At 35.4% G+C, this 25,773-nt stretch overlaps 2 protein-coding genes across 5 annotated transcripts in view; both read right to left on the bottom strand.

Moving 5' to 3' along the window:
• Positions 1–4,472: 4,472 nt before the first annotated feature.
• LOC149021424 (Leucine-rich repeat protein kinase family protein) lies at positions 4,473–14,355 on the bottom strand. Of its 2 annotated transcripts, XM_089149663.1 has the most exons (20): positions 13,802–14,355; positions 12,686–12,809; positions 12,382–12,456; positions 12,170–12,244; positions 12,004–12,075; positions 11,746–11,907; positions 11,448–11,522; positions 9,405–9,476; positions 9,214–9,285; positions 9,044–9,112; positions 8,854–8,928; positions 8,684–8,755; positions 8,432–8,566; positions 7,847–8,316; positions 7,607–7,759; positions 7,343–7,482; positions 7,044–7,260; positions 6,722–6,957; positions 5,082–5,581; positions 4,473–4,943 (listed from the first exon to the last, which is right to left on the bottom strand). In XM_089149663.1, the coding sequence occupies exons 1-20, from the start codon at positions 13,899–13,901 to the stop codon at positions 4,922–4,924; spliced, it is 2,916 nt and encodes a 971-aa protein (XP_089005789.1). In that variant the 5' UTR covers positions 13,902–14,355; the 3' UTR covers positions 4,473–4,921. The 2 variants fall into 2 exon arrangements, with proteins under 2 accessions (XP_089005789.1, XP_089005790.1); XM_089149664.1 differs by having other exon boundaries at positions 4,474–5,581; positions 13,802–14,354.
• Positions 14,356–20,090: 5,735 nt separating this feature from the next.
• The window catches only part of TPR9 (Tetratricopeptide repeat (TPR)-like superfamily protein), a 65,151-nt gene continuing 59,468 nt past the window's right edge, over positions 20,091–25,773 (bottom strand). The window contains exons 12-15 of one of the 3 annotated variants that reach the window (XM_089149659.1): positions 25,223–25,389; positions 24,702–24,816; positions 24,287–24,367; positions 20,091–21,714 (exon numbers count right to left, since the gene is read on the bottom strand). In XM_089149659.1, coding sequence (XP_089005785.1) covers positions 21,496–21,714; positions 24,287–24,367; positions 24,702–24,816; positions 25,223–25,389 — 582 coding nt within the window. In that variant the 3' untranslated portion in view covers positions 20,091–21,495. Of the gene's footprint in view, positions 21,715–24,286; positions 24,368–24,701; positions 24,817–25,222; positions 25,390–25,773 lie in introns of those variants that run through there. The other 2 variants (XM_089149661.1, XM_089149660.1) reach the window with 2 other exon arrangements.

Genomic DNA, 25,773 nt, shown 5'->3' with positions numbered 1-25,773 from the left:
AACTAATAAAATAAAAATTTTTCCCTATTTTTCTATTTCTACTGTGGTAAGGCACTAAGATACCCCTTCTTCACCTTGAGTCTCCTTTGACTTAATGACTATCAGACTCAAGGGAAATTACTTCACTACCCTCATGTATGAGCCATGGCGTTGGTGAAAGAGCAAAAGGAGGAATCTGCCTAACGGCAGGTTCTTAAACATTATTCACCAATCCACATACAACACTAAGCACACAATAAGAGTGCATCCGGTAATGGACGAGAGCAAGGTTTAAAGTATCGGTATCGAGGTGATTTTAAGAGACGTATCGTCCTATATCGAGTATTGTGTCGCTCTGGCTAATGTATTTTAGTGTAATTCAATAGAGAGACGTATCAAGATATATCGTATCAATTGGGTCAAATATGAATAAGTATTGAAAAGTATCGTATAGTATCGTGAGATACTTTAAACTTTGGACCAGAGAATTGTTTTTCGCATTTTACCATTCTCGGAACTTGGAAAAATTGTCAAAATATATTTGGCAAACCAAGTAAATTTTTCGATCTAGAGAAGACCTTTTGTGAAAGAATTTTGACATGTGTAGTCATTCTCATTGAATTATACTGAACTTAAATTTCTTTCACACATGATTCAATTCTTTTTATTTTCAAAAAAATATATTAAAATTTGTAAACAGGGAATGATTATAATATCCCCCAAGTTATAGCTTAGGTGTTATCTTACCCCCTAAGATTGAACCATCAATGAGATTTATAGTCGCATTACTTATAACTTCCCTGTACTTAAACAAAGCAAACACAAAATTGTCATTCAATCCAAAGCTTAACTTCTATTCGTGTGCTTAATATTCACCCAAAATTTGTTCTTCGAAATGTAGCTATCTTTGTCATCCCACCTTCAAACCAACGAACCTCTTTTCGATCACATCGGCAAAGCAAATCAAAATCACCTCAACAAACATACTGATTTAATAGTCCATAATTTATGTTTTTAAGCACCAAAATTTAAATTTGAGTCTAAATATGTATACTAACTACTTAAGTATCAATCTTAATGTCATTGTTCTACATAAGAATCACACATGCTGATTGAAAACTACAATTGGTTGCTTGCTTGAGCAAGCATCCACCACCGTTGGAGAGTCTATATCACAAGAGCATCTAGGTTGCTCTTTTAGTATTCAAGTTTCATATTTCTTGTTACTTTTGCTTTTATTTATTTATTTTTCAAATATTATAAATCTTTCCTTTAAATGAAGGTAAAAATCTGTCATTGAGAATGACACCACGATATATTGTTTTTTTAATTACTTAAAACATTCTTCTTATTATTTCAAAAAACATATAAAAACAAAAACAAGGGATCTTTATTTTGATGGTTAATTAAGTAATTCATTAATTAGTTTAACGGAAGAGGAGAATTAGTAAATTAAAAATAATTGAATATATCTTAAGAAAGCCAACATGGCTTCAAAATTTCCATCGCTTGCTGGATTCCATTGAACATTAGACAATCATTACCAAAAGTTAAAAAAAGAAAATGAAGAAAATTATTTAGATAATATATAGCTGATTTGCGCCTTCACTGGAGTTATATGGTTGGATCGTGTATGTGTCCCCATACAAATGGACATGACATACATCATTTGAAAATGATATTTTCTACCAAAATAAAATCATTTGAAAATGATATGGGGACTGTTTCGTAATTACGCATAGTGTACGTGATGTGGGCCCTTCACCTGGTGTCAAACAGTGTGGTACGCTACACGTTGTTTCTATCTGCCCTTTTTAAAAGTATAAAAAAATGATAAATTGCGAGCTGTATACACGTTTTTAAGCGGATGAAAGATCTTGACAACTTGACGTTAGTTAGTTAGTATTTCTCGAGGCGACGTTCTAGAGAATTGGCGTTTTGTGTGGGGACCGATCCAAACCGACCACGGAGTGTAGGCCCCACCTCTAGGTTGGGGGAGAGAGCCCATGGACGGTTGGGATTGATCCCATTGCCAAGTGGTTGACAGATTTAGACATTGCTTCATTGCGATGGAAGATGGAAATCGAATCAGCTTGGACAGATTAAGCCCTTGGACTTAGTCAAGGTTCGATAAGTCGCATCATATCACCACGTCGGTGGCGGGTGACACCTTGGATACAACGACATGTCATAACATTTCGGGTGACTTTTGGATACGACGACATTTCGCATCAAGGCGTATTTGGTTCATTTTAACTTGAATTTTGCTGTGTCATATAATTTGAGCCCAATAAATATATCAAAGTGTTATTTTGATTTAAAACATCATTTAAACTAATGTTCTTAATTGATACATGCTTAACTGAATATAGGTGAAATTGAAAGTCAGAAAAATTCTTAGATTTGTGTGAAATCCCGCTTAATCTATAGAAACAATGCAATAGTTGGCAATAACGAAGCAATATGTCCTCTTAGACGTTGAAGATCGGAACAAAATAAGGTTAAAATGCAGAGAAAAAGATTTGGAGAAGAGAGAAAAAATTGCAAAAATTCGTTGAAAAATTCGATAGAAATTTAGCTAAATATCAGGGACATATCGGCGACATTAGCTACATATCAGCGACTTTTAGAATTTCCCATGTCGCACATGGGTTTTGTGTCAAGTTCCATCGACATGGCGGCAATATATCATCGAGTTTGCCGACTTTCTTTTTCTATTTTTTGGTTTGTCAACCCCAGTTTTTTTTTTTTATAAACCGGTGGTTTGACCCGGCAATATATCACCGAGTTTGCCGACTTTCTTTTTCTTTTTTTTGGTTTGCCAACCCCCTTTTTTTTTTTTTTTTTTTTTTTTTTTTTTTTTTATAAACCGGTGGTTTGACCCGTGTCGCACACTGACTGTAGTGGGTGAGTCTCCCAGCGGGGATCTTTTGCATCCACAAGGATTCAATATCAGAACCTTGTTTAAGCGAACCAAACTGTTTACCACTTGGACCAACCCCCGTTGGTTAGTTTGCCAACTTTTTGTACCATGCTTATAGTTTGCAAAATATTTTCTATTAATTATGAATTTTTTTGGGCAAAAAATAGCTTTATTAATTATGGATTTTGCAACTATAAAAACCAAACGAATTGGAATCGTGTTCAATAACTTATATCCAATTGGGTGCTTTTTTTTGCGATCTGAGTTAATCCGGGTTTGGTGCACCTTTACAATTTCTTCAGATAACTTTTTTATATATAATTTAAGCGTTGATCTTTTGCAACTTCAGCTAAACCTTGGGTTCAATTGGGCATGGTTGTGTACGTACTTTTGGTATAACATAACGAGATTGCTACCACTGTGCCAAAAGCATATCCACAATTTAGCGTGATTCAATATAAATTAACTTGATATATAACCAAATTAAGATCATGCCACTTCACACTAACAACCATTTTAATGAAAAGAATAGTCCTTAGTGGCAAATTTTTCACAATTCATATTTAGCAATAACGAGTCTCTCACAAATTTTAAATTTTTTATTTTTTTTATTATGGATGTGAAGTTTATCCAAGATAGTTTACACACATCTCGAAAACAACTTCAGGATAGCTTTTATATATAATTTAATATGCCATCATATAGTTGAACTCATGATTTCTTTACTAAGAGGTGTTGATCATTGCTAATTGAATAATCTTTTAATGGTAGTTTCTTTCAAATTGAAGATCTCCCTTTGCATGACGATTCCATTTGTTCTCCATCTAAGTAGCGATGGGATGTTCATCCAACTTTGATAGTGTTACAGAGAAATATCAAGACAGGTTGCTCGAGCCAAGAGGGCTTATCCGGCCAAATTGCCCGAGCACAACTGTGTGTCCGGCTAGTGGACGACGTTGGGAAGAAGTAGTTATGGAAAGAAGTCCCATTGTAGGTATGTTGTGAGAAATTCAATGGCCTACCCAAGATATGTGGGGCATGTCCCTGGGTAATAGGGATTGGCCTAACCACACAGTCTTTCCACATTTGAGACGGACACTGCTACTAAAGCAAGCGGGGACGCCCTATATCTGATAATCACCAATCAAAGGTCTACATCACATCTAACGGCCTACGTTAAACACACCCAATCTAAATAAACTCTACCATTCACCATGCAAAGGTATTCATAATTTGCCTTAGGGCTCTGAGGCAACCTACATCCAGAGTCTCTTCAAAGTGTTGTGCTTCCACTAACTTGATCGTTGGAGATGTTCCCCCAACCATCAAAAGTCGGGCATTGTTTTGCAAGTCACCTCAGGCGCCAAACTGTAGGCATCAAGTTTTGGACACAACAGATGGATTCAACGCTCAACTTTTAAGAACCAACTGGAGTTTCAATTAGGGCACTCAAGAATAGCCCTAAACCCTATTCTATTACTTAGATTCTTTATTTTTTTTGTCTTTGGGGTAAGATTCTGTTATTTGATTCAAGAACCCTAATACTATGTAAGTATCAACTGTTTATATTGATTCCGGGAAGTTTAAACGGTACCATTTACACTACAATCAGAAAACCCTGCTTGAGTTCACTTTTCAAAGATTCACCACTCCTGGAGTCTCACTTTTGACTGGTTGCTCTGGAAACTGAATTAAACACCGGAGTGTTCTCGACAGGATTCATCTCTGTCCTGGTCACCCTGTAGTGTTTATTCTTCTATGTTTATCAGTTGACCATTCTCCTGGCTTTGGAAATCATCCCCAGGTTTCATTCAATCATTATTGAAGATAATTTTGAAAGAAATCTAATAAAACATGTACAGGGTGGGATAATGAGGACATCTAATGTATTGGTCACCAATGTATCAAGTCGTTCAATGTTTTCTTCATGAATATGGTAAACAAACGTACAATTGAAGATGGCAGCTTTCTGTATTACCCAAATCTTTGAGTCTTGTAGCAAAAATCAACCTCCATCAACTAGGATTGAATCGTTGATCCCCTTCCCTCACAAGAAAATGGGAAAAAGAGGTGGGAGGGGAAGGAAAAACAAAATAGTAGGTGTTAGATAAACAAACATTCTATAAGGATTTATGGGAATTCCAAAAGAAAAAAAAAAATCAAAGAAACAGTAATCTACTTGGGTTGAACTTCGGCAGAGAGCATATATCCACCACTGTAATCAAATGCACCATTGTTGTCTTTCTTTGGCAGAACATCATCATAGGGATGCCGCGGTTTTCCCTTTGTACTTCCAAATTCTGTAGCAGATGAGGATGCTGAGTTTGAATTTGTGAGCTCCCCATCTTGTTGTAACATGCTTTCGATCTCCTTTACAACGTCACTCATTGTTGGACGATTTTCAGCTGATTCTTCAACACATCGGAGGGCTAAATCCACAAATCTCACAAAACCTGTGGGATTTTGCAAGTTCTTAATTCTTGGATCCAATATCTTCTCTAAGCCATAGTATTCTTTATCATTTTTGTCCAACGCTGATTGCACCTGGCGGACAATATACTTCCCCTTCTCTATTGGTTGTTTGGAACTGACCAATTCAAGCATCACTATGCCAAAGCTGTAAACATCACTCTTCTCTGTCAATTGCTGAGTCATGTAATACTCAGGATCTACATAACCCTGTAACAAGATGGCGCAGCTAGATCATCAGATAAAAAATCAATTCTTTAACATAAAAGCCAAATTGAATGTTACATTGACGATTATAACAGTTTAATTACATCAAGGACATAGACAAGTGGTAGTTACATGAGTTGGACACTTGAGCACCTGATTGTCTGGAAAGGAAAAAAATGCCTAGTAAACAACCTGAATTAGACCTACTCATTTTGAGATGATTTTGCTTTTACTTGACAATACCCATCAAATCCTCCCCCACTATTGAAACTTAAAGTCACATTTATATTGTGTCTGGTTGGGCTTTCATTAAATAAATTTAAACAAAAAATACATTAGGTGTCAACTTCATCTAGTACTCAGCTGATGTCTTTGACTCTATTCTAATACCTATACACAAGTACCCGACTGTTAAAGAGCTTTATAGCAACGGTTTTCAAGGGCAAGGGAGAAGAGTGAGACATAAGTTTTTGCTGCTTCAAGACCAAGTAAAAAGTGAAAAAACTAGGGAAGAAATGGTGGAAAAACAGGAAACAGCTTCTCTATGAAGCAAGGATAAGGCTGTGCACATTATGACTCTCCCAGACCCTGCAGGAGGTGAGTGCAATGAATACACCCTTTCTTGAGATATGGTGGAAAACATATGGCTAGATTGGTTAAGAAAACAAACAGGGCTTTTACAGCGAAGTGGATTTGTGAAATAGAACCCATGTAGCTAACCCATTTAGTTAGGAAGAGTCCTCCACCATTAGTATCTTGTCTTCAATGGTATCTTCAAGTATCTATTGTGATATCATTTTTGTTGACATATATTCTACTCAATTTACCTAGCTAATGTGATATTCTAATATAGGTGAAGAAAAAGAAGGAAAAAAAGAAGAAAGGGAACAGACAAAAAATAATTGGATTTAGATGATTCCATGATAATGTTAAGCCCATTAGAAAATATAATTAAGGAGAGCTCAGACAAAAATTAATTGGATTTAGATGATTCCATGAAAATGTTAAGTCCATTAGCAAATATTATTAAGGAGAGCTCTAACTGTAAGCAAATTACAAGAGCAAGCCAACTCTTAGTCATATCAAGTGCATTTGCAGTTTTTGAATCAGAGAATTTTTTATGTGATAGCTAATGATACTTACCAATGTGCCCTTAACTTGAGTGGAAATATGCTCCTTGCCGCTATCTGATACCAATTTTGACAGCCCAAAATCTGCAACTTTTGCAGTTAAATTTTCATCCAATAGAATATTAGTAGATTTGATATCTCTATGAATTATAGGAGGATTAGCCAAGTCATGGAGATAAGCTAATCCTCTAGCTGAGCCAAGGGCAATGCTAAGTCTTCGTTTCCAATCCAAGGGAATGCCTGATTTTCCTACAGTCAAAAGTTTCCACCGTTAAGTATATTAATGCATTCAAAGGATACACATGACAAGAGAAGCTTCGTATGAACTAAATCACCAGACAAGCTGTCTCTAAGTGTCCCATTAGGCATAAATTCATAGACCAGCATTTGTTCTCCTTGCTCAAAACAAAATCCAACAAGTCCCACGAGATTCTTGTGATGAACTCGAGAAAGCAATTCAATTTCAGTCTTGAACTCAAGCCCACCCTGCATTGATCCTTGTTGAGCTCTTTTAATTGCCACAAGTCCACTTGGGAGCACCCCTCTGTAAACCTAATGATAAAAGGAAATAACTCAATGGGGTTACTAAAAAAGGAATCTCAAACATTAAGTTTCAGTTAACGGACAAGATCACCTTGCCATAGCCCCCAAATCCAATTTCATTGCTTTCAGAAAAATTGTCAGTGCATTTTTTGAGTTCATCATAAGAAAACCATCTGGCGCCTTTTAATTGCGGAGGATCACCACTATCTTCACCACTTGGTCCCCAAGATGCTGTAAGGTGGAGAAGACAGTTATAATAAACCCAGATTTCAGCAGCAGTGTCGTATGCCCACATCATTCCCTTATAGAGAGAACAAAAATCAGTAGCTCCATAACAGTTGTTGAAATACATTACCAAAAGGTTTACTCAACTCAACGGCCCTCTCAGCACGCCATTTTTGTTGAATAGCATAGATTCCAACGCCCACAAGTATGAGGATGAGAACACCACAACCAGTTGCTATTCCAACTATTGCACCTAAGCTTAAAGAAGTTCCTCCATGCTCAACTGAAATTCATTTTTTGTTTCACTTCATTCAATCATTTGAAAAAGCATCATCGAAGAACATTCAAAAATAAAATAGGATAGTATTACCTGAGAAAGCATAAGGAGATGCAATGAAATAGTAAGGTCCAAACTCATGAGGAGGCTTATACGTTTGATTGCTCAAGTAAAAACCAATTTTCTGTATTTCTGACCGATTAAAATACATTCCGGTGGATGGAAAAAGTTCTAATTGCACCTGAAGATAGTCATCCATATTAAAGAAGGGGTTCTGAAGAGACACTGAACCAGGGGTGAGGCCAAGCTTGATCCACAGGCTCATTTCCAATTCGTGAAATCTAGTGATATTGGACAAATCTCTGAAGTTAGGACCTCTGAAATACAATGTCCCTTCATATGGATAGGCACACTCACAACTCTGAGGACTTAGGGCCTGGTCAGGGGTACATGATTTGGTGCCACAATTAGCCAGATTGGTTGAATATGGTCTTTTTGTTTTCTGAAGTTGGCAATAGTTTGTATTTGAGAGACCAGAAGTGCAGACTGGGTTACCCATTAACCTGCATTAGATCAACTGAGGAAAATGAGAAGTGCAGAAGGCATAATATATGCACATTAATAAGCATGAACATTAAAGAAAAGTATTATCAATCAATTGTGGATGCATGTTCTCACATTAGAGTATTTTTATATGCAGGTCTAAATGTTAGAGAGGAAATGTCGTTGTTTTGCATATCAACAAGCTGTAGTTCCGGGCTGATGCTCTCTCCCATGTCCAGAGTGTCATTTAATGCATTGTTCCTAAGTTTTCTGCACAAAAATTGCAAGATACAAATTTGATGTCTTTTGCTGTAATGTCAATATTAAAATTTTCTTCTGAAATTTATATTTTTACTTCGACTGCCATTTTCAATCTTTAACACTTACACTTCTTGTAGCTGTGGAAAGCTAAAAAGATTTTTTGGCACTTTTCCTCGCAGTTTTCCAAATTCCATAACACTGTTCATCACCACAAAAGATTCCGTAAAAATAAGAATGTTAGTTCACTGGAGTTTCTTATATAATGTAAGACCAGCAAGCGTTAAGAAAAAACTCACAGAGCGGTGAGAGATTGTATGGTCGAGAACCAAATTGGGACTTCTGATTGGTCAAATAAGTTATTACTCAAGTCTCTAGAGCAGTAAAACCAGTCAACCAGGGTTTCATTAGTTTAGGACCAAAACAGACAAGATATATTTTATGCAACACGGATTATACTGAATATAAAAAACTCTGCTGTCTCCTTACACATAATTCAGGGAGTCCATTCCAGTTAGGTCAGGCACTGGGCCTGTCAGTTGATTATGTGCCAAATTCCTAAGTGCAAATATCAGATAATTAGAGATGGAAGCTGTTTCTGGACACCCCAAACATGCAACAAAATCACTGCAACTGGCAACAATGAAAAGAATACTCACAGTTCATTGACGTTTGTGAGGTTGTTGAGATTGGATGGGACTGGTCCTGTTAGAGAATTCCTATCAAGCCGACTGTCGAAAAATGAAAACATTTTACTTGTAAACCAGTCTAAGAGGGAAATCATAAAGAATAAAAAGCTGCAGTTGGCTACAAAACAAGAGTTTAACAGATATTGCTGGGGGCCACTTACATATTCTCAAGTGTTTGAACAAGTCCTAATGTTGATGGGATCCTCCCACTTAGTTGGTTTCCATCAAATAATCTGTTACCAAGAAAAATAATTGCTGAAAAGATTCATAGAGGAGGAAGATTGAATAGGACCTCTAACTTCTAATCATGGTGAAAGTGATTTTTGAACCACTCTATAGTTGTTACTCCATCTGAAATATTGTCCCAGCTGCCAACCCAAATAACTTACCTCTTCACAGGCTTAAGACCGACAGTGTCATTAAAACAAAAGCAGAAATTATAACTTCAAATAACTGCATGAAGAATACATTTTTGCATCCATTTTGAGCTGATCTTACATTGTATATGTCACAACTGCTAATCCCAAAAGCTCGAGCTGTTGTTAACTAAGTCTACAATAATGCCTACCAACACACAACACCACTCTCACACAAGTGGGTCAACACACTTTAGGCTCTAGAAGTGATGCCACATGTGGCAAAGAGAGGCACAAAGTGTGGGGGTACAACAATGCACAACCCCTTGCACATATCAAGTATCAAACACCTACCTCCTTTTTCTACCATGTTACAACTGCTTACCCTAAAGCTCAAGCTGTCAGACAAGGGCTATGACAATGTATATCAACAAACAACAACAATATGTTGCCCTGTAATCTGATCATTAGCACTGTAGTGGCAAAAACTTAGAATGGCAGCTACCAATCAAGAGAGGCACCAACATATGTTGATGGTTTAGAGAACACCAATAATTGCATATTCCAATTTTTATTTTTATATATATTTTTTTCAGTTATAACTCCAACAGTTTAGGTAGAGGGTATTTTTTACGCGATCAATTTGAGTCAACTTGGTGACAGCGGTAACTCAAATGACAAGAAAAATGATGAAAAACTGAATTCCATCACTCAAATGTAATATTTTTCCTGTTATGTAACCTATGCTCTTTCCTCAAAGAATCAAGAAACAAAGCTGCCTAGGGTAAAAACAGAATGGCTAATGTACGAGATCTGATAGATTTGGATCATAACATCAAATCAGGAATAGTAATTGGGTTGGATTCCTATTAGACATACTAGGATTCCATAAGAATTGGGGTCCTAACTTAAAAAGTTCTCATAACTAGACAATAAGTGCCTATACATCTATAAAAGTAAAATAACGCTAAGTTTAATAGTTAATATACAAATTTAATCCATATTCAACCCACATCTAGGATCCATTAAGGTTTTGGATCGCATTTGGATCTGCCATCATGGTTGGAATTGGATCATTGGCAGTAAAAAATAATTCGAATCTATACAACGTGAATAGATTTCCTGGTTTATGCCCTAGGCACCAACTGAAAAAGCATGGATATTCTAAGCATCAAGAAAGGCTCATTAAAAGGGAAGGGGAAAAAAAGAAACTCAATATAGAAATTGTTGTCACTCCTCACTACCAACCATCCTATATTTCAGTTCAAAAATGCAAAAAGTAATTGAGCATGGTGACAATAGGAATCACAAATTCGATATCATGCTTGTGTGTCGATGAGTCTGCTAGTGCTTTTATGCGTGATTCTGTCTATTATCTTTTTCCATCTATTTTTTCCAGTTATTTTCTTGAGGAAAGGAATTTAAGAGATTGGAAGTCTTTTGAAGTTCCATCTCATCTTCTCTCCCATTCATATCCATAAGTAATTAAAGATTATGGTGTCACCCATAAAAACAAGAACATGATATTCATTTTAGAACTTGAAAATTGGTTATAGGATAATTAGTTTAATGACAACATGCCAGTAACATTTCCCTTTTTCGAGGGGGTATGTGCACTTGTGCATTTGCATGTGCATGAGAGTGATTTGCCTATGCAGATGTGATTTACCCAATAGTATGCAAAAGTTCTCTTCTAATTGTCATCAGTGAGTAGATACTGGGATATAAATCTCGGAAGACATAATTGCAAATTAGTCCTGACAAATCTTATTATATAGTTTTATTCAAAAAAGATAAATTATAATCAAGGTGGTCTAATGGTAAATTCATGCATGGAAGTGAACTTACAAATGAATCAAAACCATCTCTGAACTGAGAAGGTTGGGTGGAATAGGACCAGATAATTTGTTCTTGTTGAAATGGCTGCAAGCAGAATCATTCACTTAAAATAGAGAAATAATTTGTATGATTAGCCAATTGTTAATTGCTGATGATTTGTATCTTTCTGTCTATCTTGAGTCTCTGGTGTCTTCTTTTCTTCTTTCTTTCTTTCTTTCTTTCTTCCTTCCTTCTTTTTCTTCTTCTTTTTTTTTTTTTTTTTTTTGTTTTTGGGGGGGGGGGGGATATAAAGAAAACAAATACTCACAAATGCTTTGCCTTTAGGAGGAGGTCCAACCCTGGGGTAGTAGAGTTTGAAACAGGAATAGGTCCTGTCAATTGATTATCTGCAAGGTCCAGCCAGTAAAGTTTGGAAAGATTGCCTATTGATGGAGGTATACCACCACTAAACTTGTTTGAGTTCAAAGCCCTGGGAGAAAGTGAGGAACATAGTGAATTAGAGTTTGGTTGCATTGACAATTATATAAGGGACAAAGGAAGAAGTATTTCACTTAGTAGGTCTCACAAGAAAGATAATTCTCCTAAATTGCCGAGTTCTTTTGGGATAGTGCCAGTGAAGCTGCAACCAGCTAGGATCCTGAAAGATGAAAAGAGAAGCCATATGGCATTATAATCAGTGAAACCTAGAAGAAACCAATGAAGATAAGCCACAACTTGGCATTTGTTCTTACAGAATGTTTAGCTTTTGGAGATTTCCTATTTGTGGGGAAAGAGTACCCGTGAGGCCTCTGTTGAATGAGAGATCACTGCAGTGCATAAAATTCACTGAATGGCATGAATCTTGAGAATTTAGTAAAATGGTAGCTATGAAACCAGAGCTTTTAGACATGAGGTAAAATTTTCAGCCCCTTCAAAGTTCCGAAAGAAATGAAAACTCACTCACAGGGATATTAATTCAGTTAGCTGCCCAATGTCGCCACTGCTTAGTGTACCTTTGAGACCCATAGTCGATAATCCCCTGAGAAACACCAGATATAAAATGGAAAGTGCTGCAAATTTCAAGTAGATGAAGCCCAGGAACTATGAAATCTAAAACTCTGAAGCTAAAATGGTGCACCAAAACAAAAACAAAAATGGGTTTGCTGGATGATAATCAACTTAATTTGAAAATTTTAGTCATACACCATAAACAATTATAAGGATTGAGATATGACAATGGGTAGAAAGAGACGGGGAAGAATACTTACAAGGCGGTCACCCTAGAACCTGTGCAGGATACTCCTTCCCAGTGTGCGCCACAAGGATCGTCTGACTTCTCCCAACTTGGTGGTGTATTTTGCCATTGTTCCTTTAGAGCTCGTAGTATTGCCGCTGCAAAGCACCGATTTTCAAAGTTCTGTTAGAATTCTGCTGGTTCCCCCTTCACTCACTCACTCACTCTCTCTCTCTCTCTCTCTCTCTGATAGAAAAGGAAAGCTGGTACTATTTTCAGATTTGATTTCGGAGGGGGAGGGATTGAAATTTTGTACTAATCTTTTTGCTTGAAAAAATTTATTTACTAGAAAATTTTTATACACTGCCATGTGTGGTGCATGAGCAGGTTTTCAACTGCTGGATGGAGTTTAGAAGTCATGTATTGTATACAACCATGTTAATCCCATAGTTAAATAGTAACAATCAAGTACATATCCTGCCATGTACAAAAACCTCTGCCTTAGTCTTTAATAAATGAAAAAACTAAACACTAAAACAATACACAAATGGTACACGGATATGTAGAAGATCAAAGCACTTATGGCCTAAAAGAGTGCCAATAGTCATTCACTCTTGGTAATGGTTGGAATATACGGAACTTTATCCACAAATGAGAGGATACACGATTCAATTTACAATTGAAATTGAGTGATGCCAATCCAAATCATGATATAAGATAGATGGTGGTTAAAATGATTAAGAACTCATGTTTAAGAAGATTCAAGAATAATTTTTATTATCATATCGGATTTGCAGGCGATCGATGCTTGATTCCAAGCACTGAAACCATGATTTAAGTCAGTATAAGAGAAAGGTTCCCTACAAAAGACAATCTTTAAATGCACTCACAAGAAAGACAACCGGCAATGGTTTTTGTGGATTAGCAGAATCAAACAGATAGAAAGGCATGAAATAAATAAATAAAAAAAGAAGAAATCACTGTGCTCATGCTATCAGAGGAAAGACAAACGGGTACTGATCCTCTCCAAACGAAGTAAGTGTCCACTGGGAGTTCTATCTCACTGGACTGGAGAGGATGTCGGTGCAAGATAAACAGGGAGTTGGGTCGTGTCTGAATATATATAAATAGAGGACCGGAATCTCTTTACCATCTCGAGAATCGGTAGGAGAGACCGCATGAATTTCCCCAGCAGAGAAGCACAGCAGAAGCAACAGCAGCAATTGGAAATGGTGGATTTCCATTCCCATGGTGAGAAATCTCAACCCTTCTCCCTTCCTTCTTCCCCTTTATCGATGAGCAACTAATTAGACCAAAGATGAAATGGGGAAGTGCGGAAATTTCAAATCACACTCCACTGTTCTTCCCTCTTCATGGCACAGTACTAACAAATATCTGCCCGTAGCTCAGACCCAAGACTTCTTCCGTCTTCCCCTTCTACTTGAACCCTTCTCCCTTCATTGTTTGGTGGGTTCTAACTGGGCAATGTCAGTTGACGTAGACAATAATGAATCTTAAGAGATATTTGGAAGGAGTGTGTGATCATGGCTGCTGCACGAGAAAGAAAGGAACGAGTAACAGAGACTCAGAGAGAGAGAGGGAGACAGAGACAGAATGCTTATCTTAGAAGTCAATCAAGCTTTGCAGCTTAAGTCGCCCCTGAGCAGTGATGATGATGATGATGATGATGATGATGATAAGGTGATTACCCAATTAACCATTCGACCATTTCCTCACATACTCCCACACTCCCACCTTGATAATGACTTCAACTAATTTCCGTAAGATTAAATCATAGTTTAAGATGATGAAACTAAAGAAAGAACATAACCAATAAAGAAGTTGTGTGTGTTTCAAGTTTCACTCTTCCAGTTTAAGGAATTGAAATTTGCAGGCGTGGAAGGCAGTGATTTGGCACTTACTGCATTCGAACTACTAATGATCATCAGCAAGGACATGCTTGGTTTTCAAGTGAAAGTACTTTTTTTTTTCTACTCCTGAGATCAGTTATCTATAAATTTAAAAAACACAATACCCACATTTAATGATGTGTATATTACTAGAATTTGGTTATCAATCCTAGATTAGGTTCATTTTTTCATTTTCGATTTAATGGCTAATAAAAGGGATGGATTTAGATACCTTTGATACTGCATCAATGCGGGTAGGTAGCTTATGTAGTTATAGAACTTGTGATAAGATTTTTGACATTGTTGAAGCTCGTTTGCTTAGAGAGAGGATCAGATGGCTGGACTAACGTGCTTTAAGGAGATGATCGACATGTAAAAATCAACAAGTATTGATTGTCCTTGTCAAACCTTTATACTATTTTAAAGTTTCTACTTTCTTTGGAAGTCGTTGGATAAAATATAGAAGATAGTTGAAAGGATCCTATATGGATTTAGCAAAAACAGTTGGAAGGTCAATTGTTGTTTTCTAGCATTTGGAAAACTTGCTTCTAGCACACTCACGTGTACGAAACTTCAAAAAATATATGAAAAGACTCTGAATCAAAGGGGGAACCAAGGTACGGAATTTCGCCGACACTGGGGTTGTCTGTGGCTGGCAAAACCACCGAAACTCTGATATGTTAGGCGAAATTTCTTTGAAATTTGGGGTGGTTTTGGTTGGGAAACAAGGTATGGTTGAGCCGAGCTAGATGGAAAATGTGTGGGTTGGACTTGGATAATATTAAACTCAAAATATCAATATATCACTAATATTTAGACAATCCTGCTTCGGTGGGGTGTATCGTGTCCATACCTATTGACACAGTGATATATCACGGACATTGCATACTTTGGGTGGAACTATATAGGAGCCGGAGAGGGCCATGGCCCCACTCTCATATTTTGAAAATTTTCTCTTTTTTTTATGTTCATTGATTTTTCCGTTTTTTTTTTCCTCCCATAATTTTTTTAAAAAGTAAAAATAATAAATATAAATGTTATTCTCAATGATTATGTAAAAGCTACTATAAAAACCATATATTTAAGGAAGAAGTAGTTAAATCTCAATTATAAAAGAATTTTCTTCGTATTATTCTCTTCTCTTTCTTTCCCTATTTCTTCTATTCACTTTCTTCACACGTGGTCTAAGGAAAAAAATTTTATTTTGTCAAATTGGCTTAAGGAAATTTTGGAAAAGCTTAGAGTCAATTCCTAAATCTTAAATCTCTCCACAATTAGGTAGTCTCTCTTTCTCAATTTTTTTTTTTCTCTCTCTTGTTATTCTTTTTATTTGTTTTTATATTTTATATTGTTTTTTTTTCTTAGTTTTTTTGTTATTTTTATTTGATTTTATATTGTGAATAGAATATCTATAAAGAGAACTCGTTTAGGTTGCATATAGTCATTTATGTTAAAATCATATATTTTTTTTAAATAAAAAAGTATCCATTAAAACTTAACAGAGTTATTCTATAAGATATATTTTTTCGTGTTAATGACCTTATGATTTAATTAACCTATATTTTGTAAGGGTAAAAATGTCATTACTAATAATCTATTTATATTTTTAATATGTAGGCCGACATCTGAATATGATAACATAATTCAGATGTGGGTTACCAAAAAAAAAAAAAAAATCAGATGTGAGACCTTTACTGGGTCCCACACACTATGCATGGTAAAAAAGCGCCAGTACTCCTCCGACTGGGAGTTGATTCTAACTCCCATTAGTTCGGCTCCCCATATTAGATCCTAGCTCTGCCCTTATTTGAAATAGTCTTTAATATATAATCAAATAGAACCAACTAGACACAAATAGAGACTGTAGTTTTGTTTCTTTTTCTTTACTTGGTCGCATACTCACCAAATATAATTAATGCAAGGATAATGAGAGAACAAATAATTAAACCAACACAAATAATTTATTCAATAAATGATTTGATGATAATTTTGATTACTAGTATTTTATGATTAAAAAAATCCAAGTTGTTGAACCCATTGAAGTGAGAGAAAAGAGTCATAAATACATAAATACAGAGGAGGCAGGGAAATTTTTTTTGTGTGTGTGGTTAAAAGGGTATATATGATAAGATGCTACTAACCCAACTAGACTTGGTCGCATAGTCACCAAAATATAATTAATGTAAGTACAATGACAGTACAAATAAACATATCCACACAAATAATTTCTCAATAAATGATTTGATGATAATTTTGATTACTAGTATTTTATGGTAAGAAAATCCAAGTTGTTAAACCTATTTAAGTGACAGAAAAGACTCATAAATACAGAGCAGTGCAGGGAATTTTTATTTATTTTTGGGTGGGTAAAAAGGGCAATATTTGATAAGATGCTAACCCATCATGGCATGTACCAACTGTCTCATTTATGATTTCCACTGACAGTAGCAATCCTTGAATGAATCCGGATCATCACCCCCGACGGCCTTGACAGGTTTTTCACCACAAAAACTGTGGGCCCCACCACTGAAAATATTAAAATAAAAAAAAAACCCTCCCATCACCACCCCTTGGCCCCCCCTGTTTTTTGTGGTGGTAAGCCGACGGGGTCGCAGATCCAGACTCTCCTTGAATGGGGCCGGCCATATTTGACAAAGTGACTATCTTAGTTAGGCAAGTTTTAATATGAGAGAGAACATCCTTAGATGGAGAAATGTTTTTTTTTAATATTGAAAGATTTTTGTAGATAAATCAATTTATTTCTTCATCTTTTGGAAATTTTAGGGTGCTGCAACATAATTGGAATTTGGAAGTAGAAACTTATTTTTTAGGTATTTGACAAAACTTGCTTCTGAAAATGAAAACATATTAGCAGGGTTATGTAGAGTTTTATGTTTGTAATGTGAAATTTCATAAATACCTCTTTTTAAGTTCTTTCACTTGAACATAGGTTGAACCCAACTTTTGCTTTGAGAAACAAACGCAACAACTTGCATCAAAATTGTTTCTTGAAGTAGAAATTTTAAGAAGTCTCAACTTGTGTTCCAAAAGTACTTGAAACAAAATAGTTTTGTCAAATAGTTTTTTGTTTTTTTTCTTTGAAGCAAGAAACACTAGAAATTGTTATACACTTATACCATAGTTATCAAATGGATCCATTTTGATAGAAAAAAATAAAAAAATAAAATGTATTCCGGATACGTCAAAGCTATGCCAAATTGGCAATGGCTTCTCAAAATGTCTCTTAAATTAACACAATAGTACATTTTGCTACCAAGTTTGTAAATTCATGGCAAGATAGTTGCATAATTCTTAAATTATCCTTAATCTCTTATAAAGTTACAACGTTGCCTTTAGTGAAATATAATTCTAAATTTCATCATCTTTCACCCATGAATTTCTTCTTCTTCCATCCATTCATCTTGTATTATAAGACATAGAATGATACAATTAAGAGTATATTCATCATTTCCTCTAACTAATTAATGATTCACAAAAAGGATTAACTGCCAATTTGACATGATTTTAGGGTATATTTATTTTTCAGTCAATTATCTTAAAGTGTCCTCAAAATTTTCCTTTTTATTTTTCTGTATAAGGAATAATCTCATTTAATTGCAATAAAGATGAGTTGTACTTGTTTGTAATATCTATCTCATGGCATGTCAAGTAAGCTGCAGATTTTTAATAGGTGGATCCCAAATTTTGATAGGTAGGATCTGACTCTGATATATGTTGGTCGCATATTTAAAAAATTTAATAAGTAGGTCATGTAGAAATGATAAGATTTGGCAGTTGTATAATTCGGAAATGGTTTGAACCTCTTAAAAAAAGAGAGCAAATAGTTTTGATCATCAAAATAGAGGTCTTAAAGCATTAACATCCCACTTTTTTTGTGTAAAAAACACAAAAATTAGATTTTCATTAGACACATTAGTCCAATTTGTCATTGAAAACCGTTAAATTACTGTTTATTTTTTTCCTTCATATTTTGATAGGAATATCTTTTGAATTGAAAGAAAATAGATAGTGATTAACCGTTTTCAGTGACACATTGAACTAATTTGTCCAATGAAATTCCAATTTTAACGTATATGCTTTTCATATATAAAGTAAGGTGTCAATGCTTTAAGGCCTCCATTTTAGATACCAGTGCAATTTCTTAAAAACTATTATAATGAAGAAATGACTGAAATTAACTTAACAATGAAAGGCACTTTGAAGGAAATTAGGTATGCTATCTTCTTTCTTCCGGTTTCTTTTTTGTTCAATGCATTTGCCTTTCTACTTTTCTTTCTTCTATGCTTCTCATGCTTCACTATTCTCATTTTTTCCTGATTAAATGAACTGTATATTGTATGTATAAAAGGGATGGAGGTAATTTATATGAAGAGACAAACTTTAGTCCCAAAAAGATTTGAAGTCTTGAATCTTGATAGAATAACCTGTTGGAGTTTTCCATACCTATATCTTTTGCTTGAGATAATTATTGGCGCTCCTTTTTATTATAGTGAAATTATATATTTAATCTTCTACTATTTATTATTGTTGTCTCTTCTACAACAAAAGGTATTGACTGACTATTTGGTGTTAGTGTGCATAGAACACTCTACTCTTTTAGGTTCAACTTACAAAAAAAACTTGAAGTGTTAATGCAAAAGACCATTTCACCCTTCATTAAAATGAGATAGATGTAAAAGTTTTCCCTCATTGCTAAGTCATGAACCAACTAAATTGGAGAAAAATCGCAAGAAGTGTTTACTTTACCCAATATTCATCAAGGTTGAAAAGTAATTTAATTAAATATTAAATCAATACTAAACACCACTAGTGGTTATTTTGAATATTTAAAATGAAAAAATGCCACATCAGGCAAGACGTATTGGCAATGGTTGAACCCACAACCTCTTCACTAAGAGGAGTAAATCTTACTGCCAGAGCAATTCTGCGAATAAAATTATATTTTCATTGCAAGAAATTCTCTCTTTTTCCTTTTAATATTTCTCGTTCTTCTCTCTCTCTCTCTCTTTCTCGTTGTCTCGCACTCACTCTTTCTCTTATAAATATTTTTATCTTAATGGTTTTTTTCTTGGATAAAAGGGTTTTTCATTGAAAAAAGTTCTCTTTCTCCTTTTTATCTTAATGTTTACTTGTTAGGAGACCAAGTAAAGGACAAGACCAATTAAAATAATAAAAGAAGAGATATAAGGTTGTGAACTACTATTTTATTTTTCTTTGCAAATATTCCCTTTCATCTTTTTCTTTTACTTCCACTGTTTCCCGCTCTTCTCTCTCTTGTTGTCTCTCTCTTTTAAATATTTTTACCTTAATGTTTTACTTGTTAGAAGACCAAGGAAAGGTATCAAGAATCAAAATAATGAAAGAAGAGGGATAAGATTGTGACCTAACACTTTCTTTTCTTTTTTGCAAAGATTCCCTTTCATCTTTTCATCTTTTGCAAAGTTCTCATGTTCTTCCCTCTCTCTCTCTCTTCTCTCTTTTTTATTATTTTTTTTTTTTTAATTAACATTAAAAAATTAAAATCCAATATGAGGAAGATGAAGGGGTGCACTCCTTCACCGAATTTCTTATTAGTATTATTCTTTTTTTTGGTAATTAATATTGATGATTATACCGCATTCTAATTCCTAAACTATTTCAAATTAATGTACCAAAACAAATTTCATTTATTGGTCTTAAATTTTATTAACTGATAATTTCATGAATTTAATCCAGAGTGGAGAATGAAACCCTACTAAATCAGCCCCACCATGCGAGGGTTTACCCTTTTTTCAGGGGTGAGTAACATATACTATTAAACCCAAAAGAGGGAAAAAGAAAGAAAGAAAGAGAAGAATATAGAACGAGTTGAACAAAATGGGGTGGGGGAGGAGAGTAGGCTACAGTCTGCCAAGGACACTATAAACCCCAGACAATAACCACATAACCTATTTCATAGAAATATGTAAAACAAAGGGATGAAATATCAAATGTAACCCAGGAGAAACATCAAAGGAGAAGAGTTCCAAAATCAAGTCTAATAATTTAGAGTTGAAGGTAGTTGGAGGTCTACCTCTTGAAGCTGCACTCCCACCATAAGTGAGAGATTACAGCTCCAAACACCAACTTATAATGTTACAAATAGTGATATCAAGGATGTATCTCAATATCCACAACCAGTGTCAACCAAAATCATACTGCTTCCAAGACATACCATAACCAAAACTGACTGCCTAGAGGGAAGCACAGAATCAAGCTATCTTCTTCTATTTCCTGCTCGAACAGAAGAGACTTACCTTACTGACATGAGGGAGGAAAGGCAGGATCGAAAGAGTGCCAAATGGATGGGAGAACTTCCTCCTCGGTGGAACTAGAGAAGGAACAAGTGAAGAAAAAAGTGGTCCACATCTTTAATACCGTTCCCATAGAGGACGTAGTTGGAATTAGTAAGAATATAATGGTGAATGAGTAAGGATTGTGTTAAAGTGGTAGACCTACAATAACCTTAAAAAAAGTGGTGAGAAAAGCTATGCATAGCTTAGACCTTGTATCTAGCATAACTTCAAATAGAGTGGATTGGAAGTCAAGAATCCACGTAACATTGTTGTTATTGTTGTATAATGGTGAATGAGTATGGATTGGGTTAAACTCTGTCAGAAGGTGAAAACATATCTGAAAATGTAACCTTTGAAACAAACCGAAAAGGACTGACAGACAAGTTGACCTAGTATACAATTGCTAAACCTGCCTTGCCCTATGCAATTCTATGCTACTAACAGGTTGTGGACAATATTCCTTTTTACCACCAATGAAGATAAACCTTTGGAACCATCAAATAAAAAGACAAACAGAACAGGGGAGATGATTGGAAAAAAACAAAGGAAGATCTGCATTTGGATGATACAAACAATAACTCGGAGCTGTTGCACCTTACTCAAGAGAGCTTAGTGACTTTGCTACATTCCCTCCTTAGGGTTTGCAGATACGGAAATAATCTGGTAGCATGAGGTCCATAATGCATTGAAAATATTTTATCTAATCGATTTATGCTTTCCACAATAGTAGGATCACCCAAAGATAGTTGAATAGATGCAAGTTTGACCAACTCATTCCCAATGACAATGTGGTTGGTGGAGTAAAGCGTCTCCAAGATCTGGCAACCCAAATATGTAACTCTTGTCAGACTTGGAGTAACTCTTGCATTATATTAAGCTAGCAGGCATAGAATTTAGAAAAACAAAAAACTTCCATACCCAACCATGGATTAAGAAACAATGTTAAAAACAGCCTAAAACACATGGAAAAGGAAAAGTCAACATAAGATAATTCTTCTCTACTTTTACCATGGAAGAGAAAATTGAGGAACAATGCAACAGAAAGCACTGAAACAAGGATGTTGCTAATAAACAGCTGAAGAGATAAGAATGATCCATATAAAAAATACATGCGTATCCAACAAATCCAAATGATGGTACAAACTTCCCCTTGCTTCACAAGCTTATTGTTATTTTATTTGAAATTGATAAATACATTACAAGCAAATAAAAGTCATTCAAGAAATCAGAATGCTTTACCAGTTCAAAAATCAACCTGAGTTATGCATTATCGTTTGTCCATGAAACTCAAGCTTTGGCAATAGGTGATTGCATTTCATTCTACACTGGATTGTAACTATGTCATATTTGAAACACACTAATGGTGAGATTGCCGATAATTTTGTATGGGATGAACACTCCAACTAGGAATCAGCAAAGAACAAGGACACTCAGGTCAACTGAACTCGACTGAACTTGGCTATATCCCAAGAGAATGGGTAGGCTACATGAATTCTTACCATCCAATCAGCTCCATATTCGATTACTAGGCCTAGGCTATTCTCTTTCTTCACCACTTCTCCAAGAGTCATTTTAGTCTACCACAGTCTCTCTAAGCTACTTCAATCTGAATTTAATCACTTCTCCATACTGGAGCATGACCATGACCATGCCTATTTCTTAAAATGATTTTTTTTCACAGCTATCATGCATCGAAACTACTCACAGATCCACTTAGTTTGTTTACTTCTTATTTGATTTCCCAGCTTCAACATACAGCCATCTCAACATCCTCATTTCGGCTACACTGAATTTATCTTTATCAATATTATGATGTTTCTTAACTGCCCAAGATTGTGACAATACATCAAGCCAGTCATACACCAATCTCAACATCCTTAGTCCTTTGCCAAGTCATCAATCAAACTAGCTTTCCTTGAAAGCTACTTGGACCTTGTCGTCTGAATAACAATTCTCTCTAGATGAATGATGTTTTCCTTCAGATCCAAAATGGATGTCTTTACCAAAATAATGCTAGTCAACTTGTTCCACATGGTAGTAGTGTTTCCATCAAAGTCTTGCCTTCCTTGTTTGCAAATTATCAGTAAAATATTGCAAGTGCTTTGCTTTTAAATTCCACCGCCTTATCCAAAGGCAAATAGTCTCTCCTTTCTTACAATGTATAGTTATGAGCAAGGCTCAAGATTTCATTTCATCTCAAGGTTTCAGGCACCTTGAGACGACTGAAATCTCGAGATTTTGCCAAAATCTCGTGGACACCTGGTACAAATTCTGCCAGGTTTTGGTGGGTTTCATGCATTTCCACGAGTCTGTTTCTTTTTGGACAACCTATTTTAAGGCACATAAACAAATATTCAAGGTTAGTTTGGTTAAAAAAGCAATCCACAATGGTCTTTTCGGACTTGGACTCTTGTTTGCGTCTATACGGTCAAATCTGAATGTATTTTCACACATGCAATTCTGCAAGAATAAATTAACATTCACGGAACTCTACATTAGGCTGTATTAACACATTTAAATGATCATATGGCAAAAATAGTTACTCAAATAGGTGTTTTGTATTCAGCCTTAATTGACAGTGTACTGTTGAATCCTCATGTATAATTACATATCTATACATTGGTTAAGTACTCGAGCATAAAGAATAAGCAATTTAAACTCTTACAAAAGTAATGAAGTGAATCACTATTATATTATTAAGACTCATAAAGATTAAGTATATGATTTTCAAGGACATCATCACCATACTCTCCTAACGTTTAAATTCAATTGCTTGGTACTTTGTGGAAGGTTGATGGAACTAATGTGCATTGCTCTTTTGAGTACCTATTATAGGATATAGATTACCAAATTGTGAAGAGACCCCTTGATCCATTGTCATAAATCATATTATGCCGCTAGCAGCATGTACTGCCGCTGGCTAGGGTAGGAGAAGATGATGTCCACAAAAATTGATTTGTCACATCCCTTTGAGTGGGACTCACACTTAATTTCCAAAATTCTTGAGATATCAACCGAAATTTCTGAAACTCGAGATTTCGGACCAAAATACCGGAACTTCGACAAAAATCTAGTCAACCAGTCAATTTCATTTCACAGGCATGCTTCATTTCAGTGACCTTGAAACATCTGAAATCTCATGAAATTTCACCTCAAAGCCGGCCAATGAAGAATAAGAATGCGGGCAGATAATTTGGTCTTTTGCAACTAGACCACTACTAGCACTATCAGAATAATTTCGAGCATGTTAGAAGTTGAAAGTACTAGTAAAGAAGGGTATCACACAATATAGTTCTTGATATGGAGAAGGTACTCTCCTAGCCACAGTCTAATATACACAATGTCAAAATAGAACTAGACATCTACTTAATTCCTAATAAACATTAATACCTCAATTGACGCTTTGCAGTGGACTAGGGCAGCTTGAAGTTCTCCAACCGAACAAAATGCCTCTGCAATAATATCCTCTGCCTGCAATTGCAAACACTATCAGATAAGAGTTGCCATTTTCATTGAACAGCCACCCCCCCCCCTTTTTTTTTTTCTTTTTCTTTCCCTTCTCCCCAATCTAGTAACTCCTGTAAGTTTTCATCAATAAAACCATTGCTGATAGTGGTCATCATTTTTAACTGTTTCGGAATTACCAAATTAACCACTTTGGTTAAGGGATAGCTATAATGGCCAAAAATAATGTTCTATTTTCAAGTCCCAATTTCCACTTTCCAGAACTTCCATTAAATCTAAACTCATATGCAGGGGCTGTTTTCATACAAAATTAGCTAATTATATGTTGGGTCAAACTCACCTCTGCTATCTCCTTGTTGTAAAAATGTATCGTTGATCTCAATAGCTTAAGAGATTCCAATGCATCGGAGAGTACATTTATTGAAACTTGCTTTGAATCTATTGCATCCCGTAATCTGTTGATGGCAGAATTTCCAAGTCTAATATGAGCATTAATATAGTCCAAAAGAATTGCACACCAATATAGAAATCACATCATTACATGAATACATGAATAACTACACAAACGAATATGCATGTATACGACTTGTGAGCACAGTTGACCGATCTTCAACTTAATCCTAAAATCCTAGATATAGGCTACTAAAAATATAGATCAGGAAACTCAACTCAAAATTTAAGTATATACAGGCCAACCAGAGATAGGAAGCTATGGAGCATTACATCACAAAAAGGGTTATTTGTTTATATTAAGCGTCAAATGTAAGAGACCAGAGAGGGTGAAAGGGATATTATATGCGGCAAGGTACACTTAGAATCACTTACCTATTCTTAATGCAATACTAGGGAAAGGCACACTACCTTTTGAAACAATTACGAGCTTGCTTGGCTGTCGCATTTGAAGATTCCAGGTCACGTTGAGAACCACAATTCAAACAGCATCCAGGATGAATTCGAACTGTTCCTTTGGTTGGTTGAAACAATGCATGGGCGACTTTATCAATGTCTGCTACTTTCAGCTTGTCGACCTTTTAGAGCATATAAACATTTCAGCAACTTTGGAAAGAACATTGGATTCTTGTTGTTCACACCAAACTAAAAGTATCCCTATATAAATTATCAGGATGGTTTACAAATGGCTAGAATTTGTATGACGCACAGGAAGGGAGCTAAACCTACTAGGCCACCATTCAATGGATTCTACATAAGATATCTGACCAGATGAGTAAACCCCATTTTAACATGCAAAAGGAAATTTCTTTGAGTTCATAAACAGGAGTTGCAGAACCAATATTTTTTAAGGCAATAAAAAGCAAGACATTTAGGAAAGCCAACCAGATTCTTGTTCCAAGAGAGTTAAGGCTCGGGTCAATGGTTAAAGGCATACATTACATCTCTTCTTCTAAGATCTA

This window comes from Hakea prostrata, chromosome 3 (assembly GCF_041222555.1).
Source record: "Hakea prostrata isolate BN-2017 chromosome 3, UWA_Hpros_2, whole genome shotgun sequence".
In the NCBI taxonomy this organism is placed as follows: Eukaryota; Viridiplantae; Streptophyta; class Magnoliopsida; order Proteales; family Proteaceae; genus Hakea; species Hakea prostrata.
This window is presented reverse-complemented; position numbering and strand designations above follow the sequence as displayed.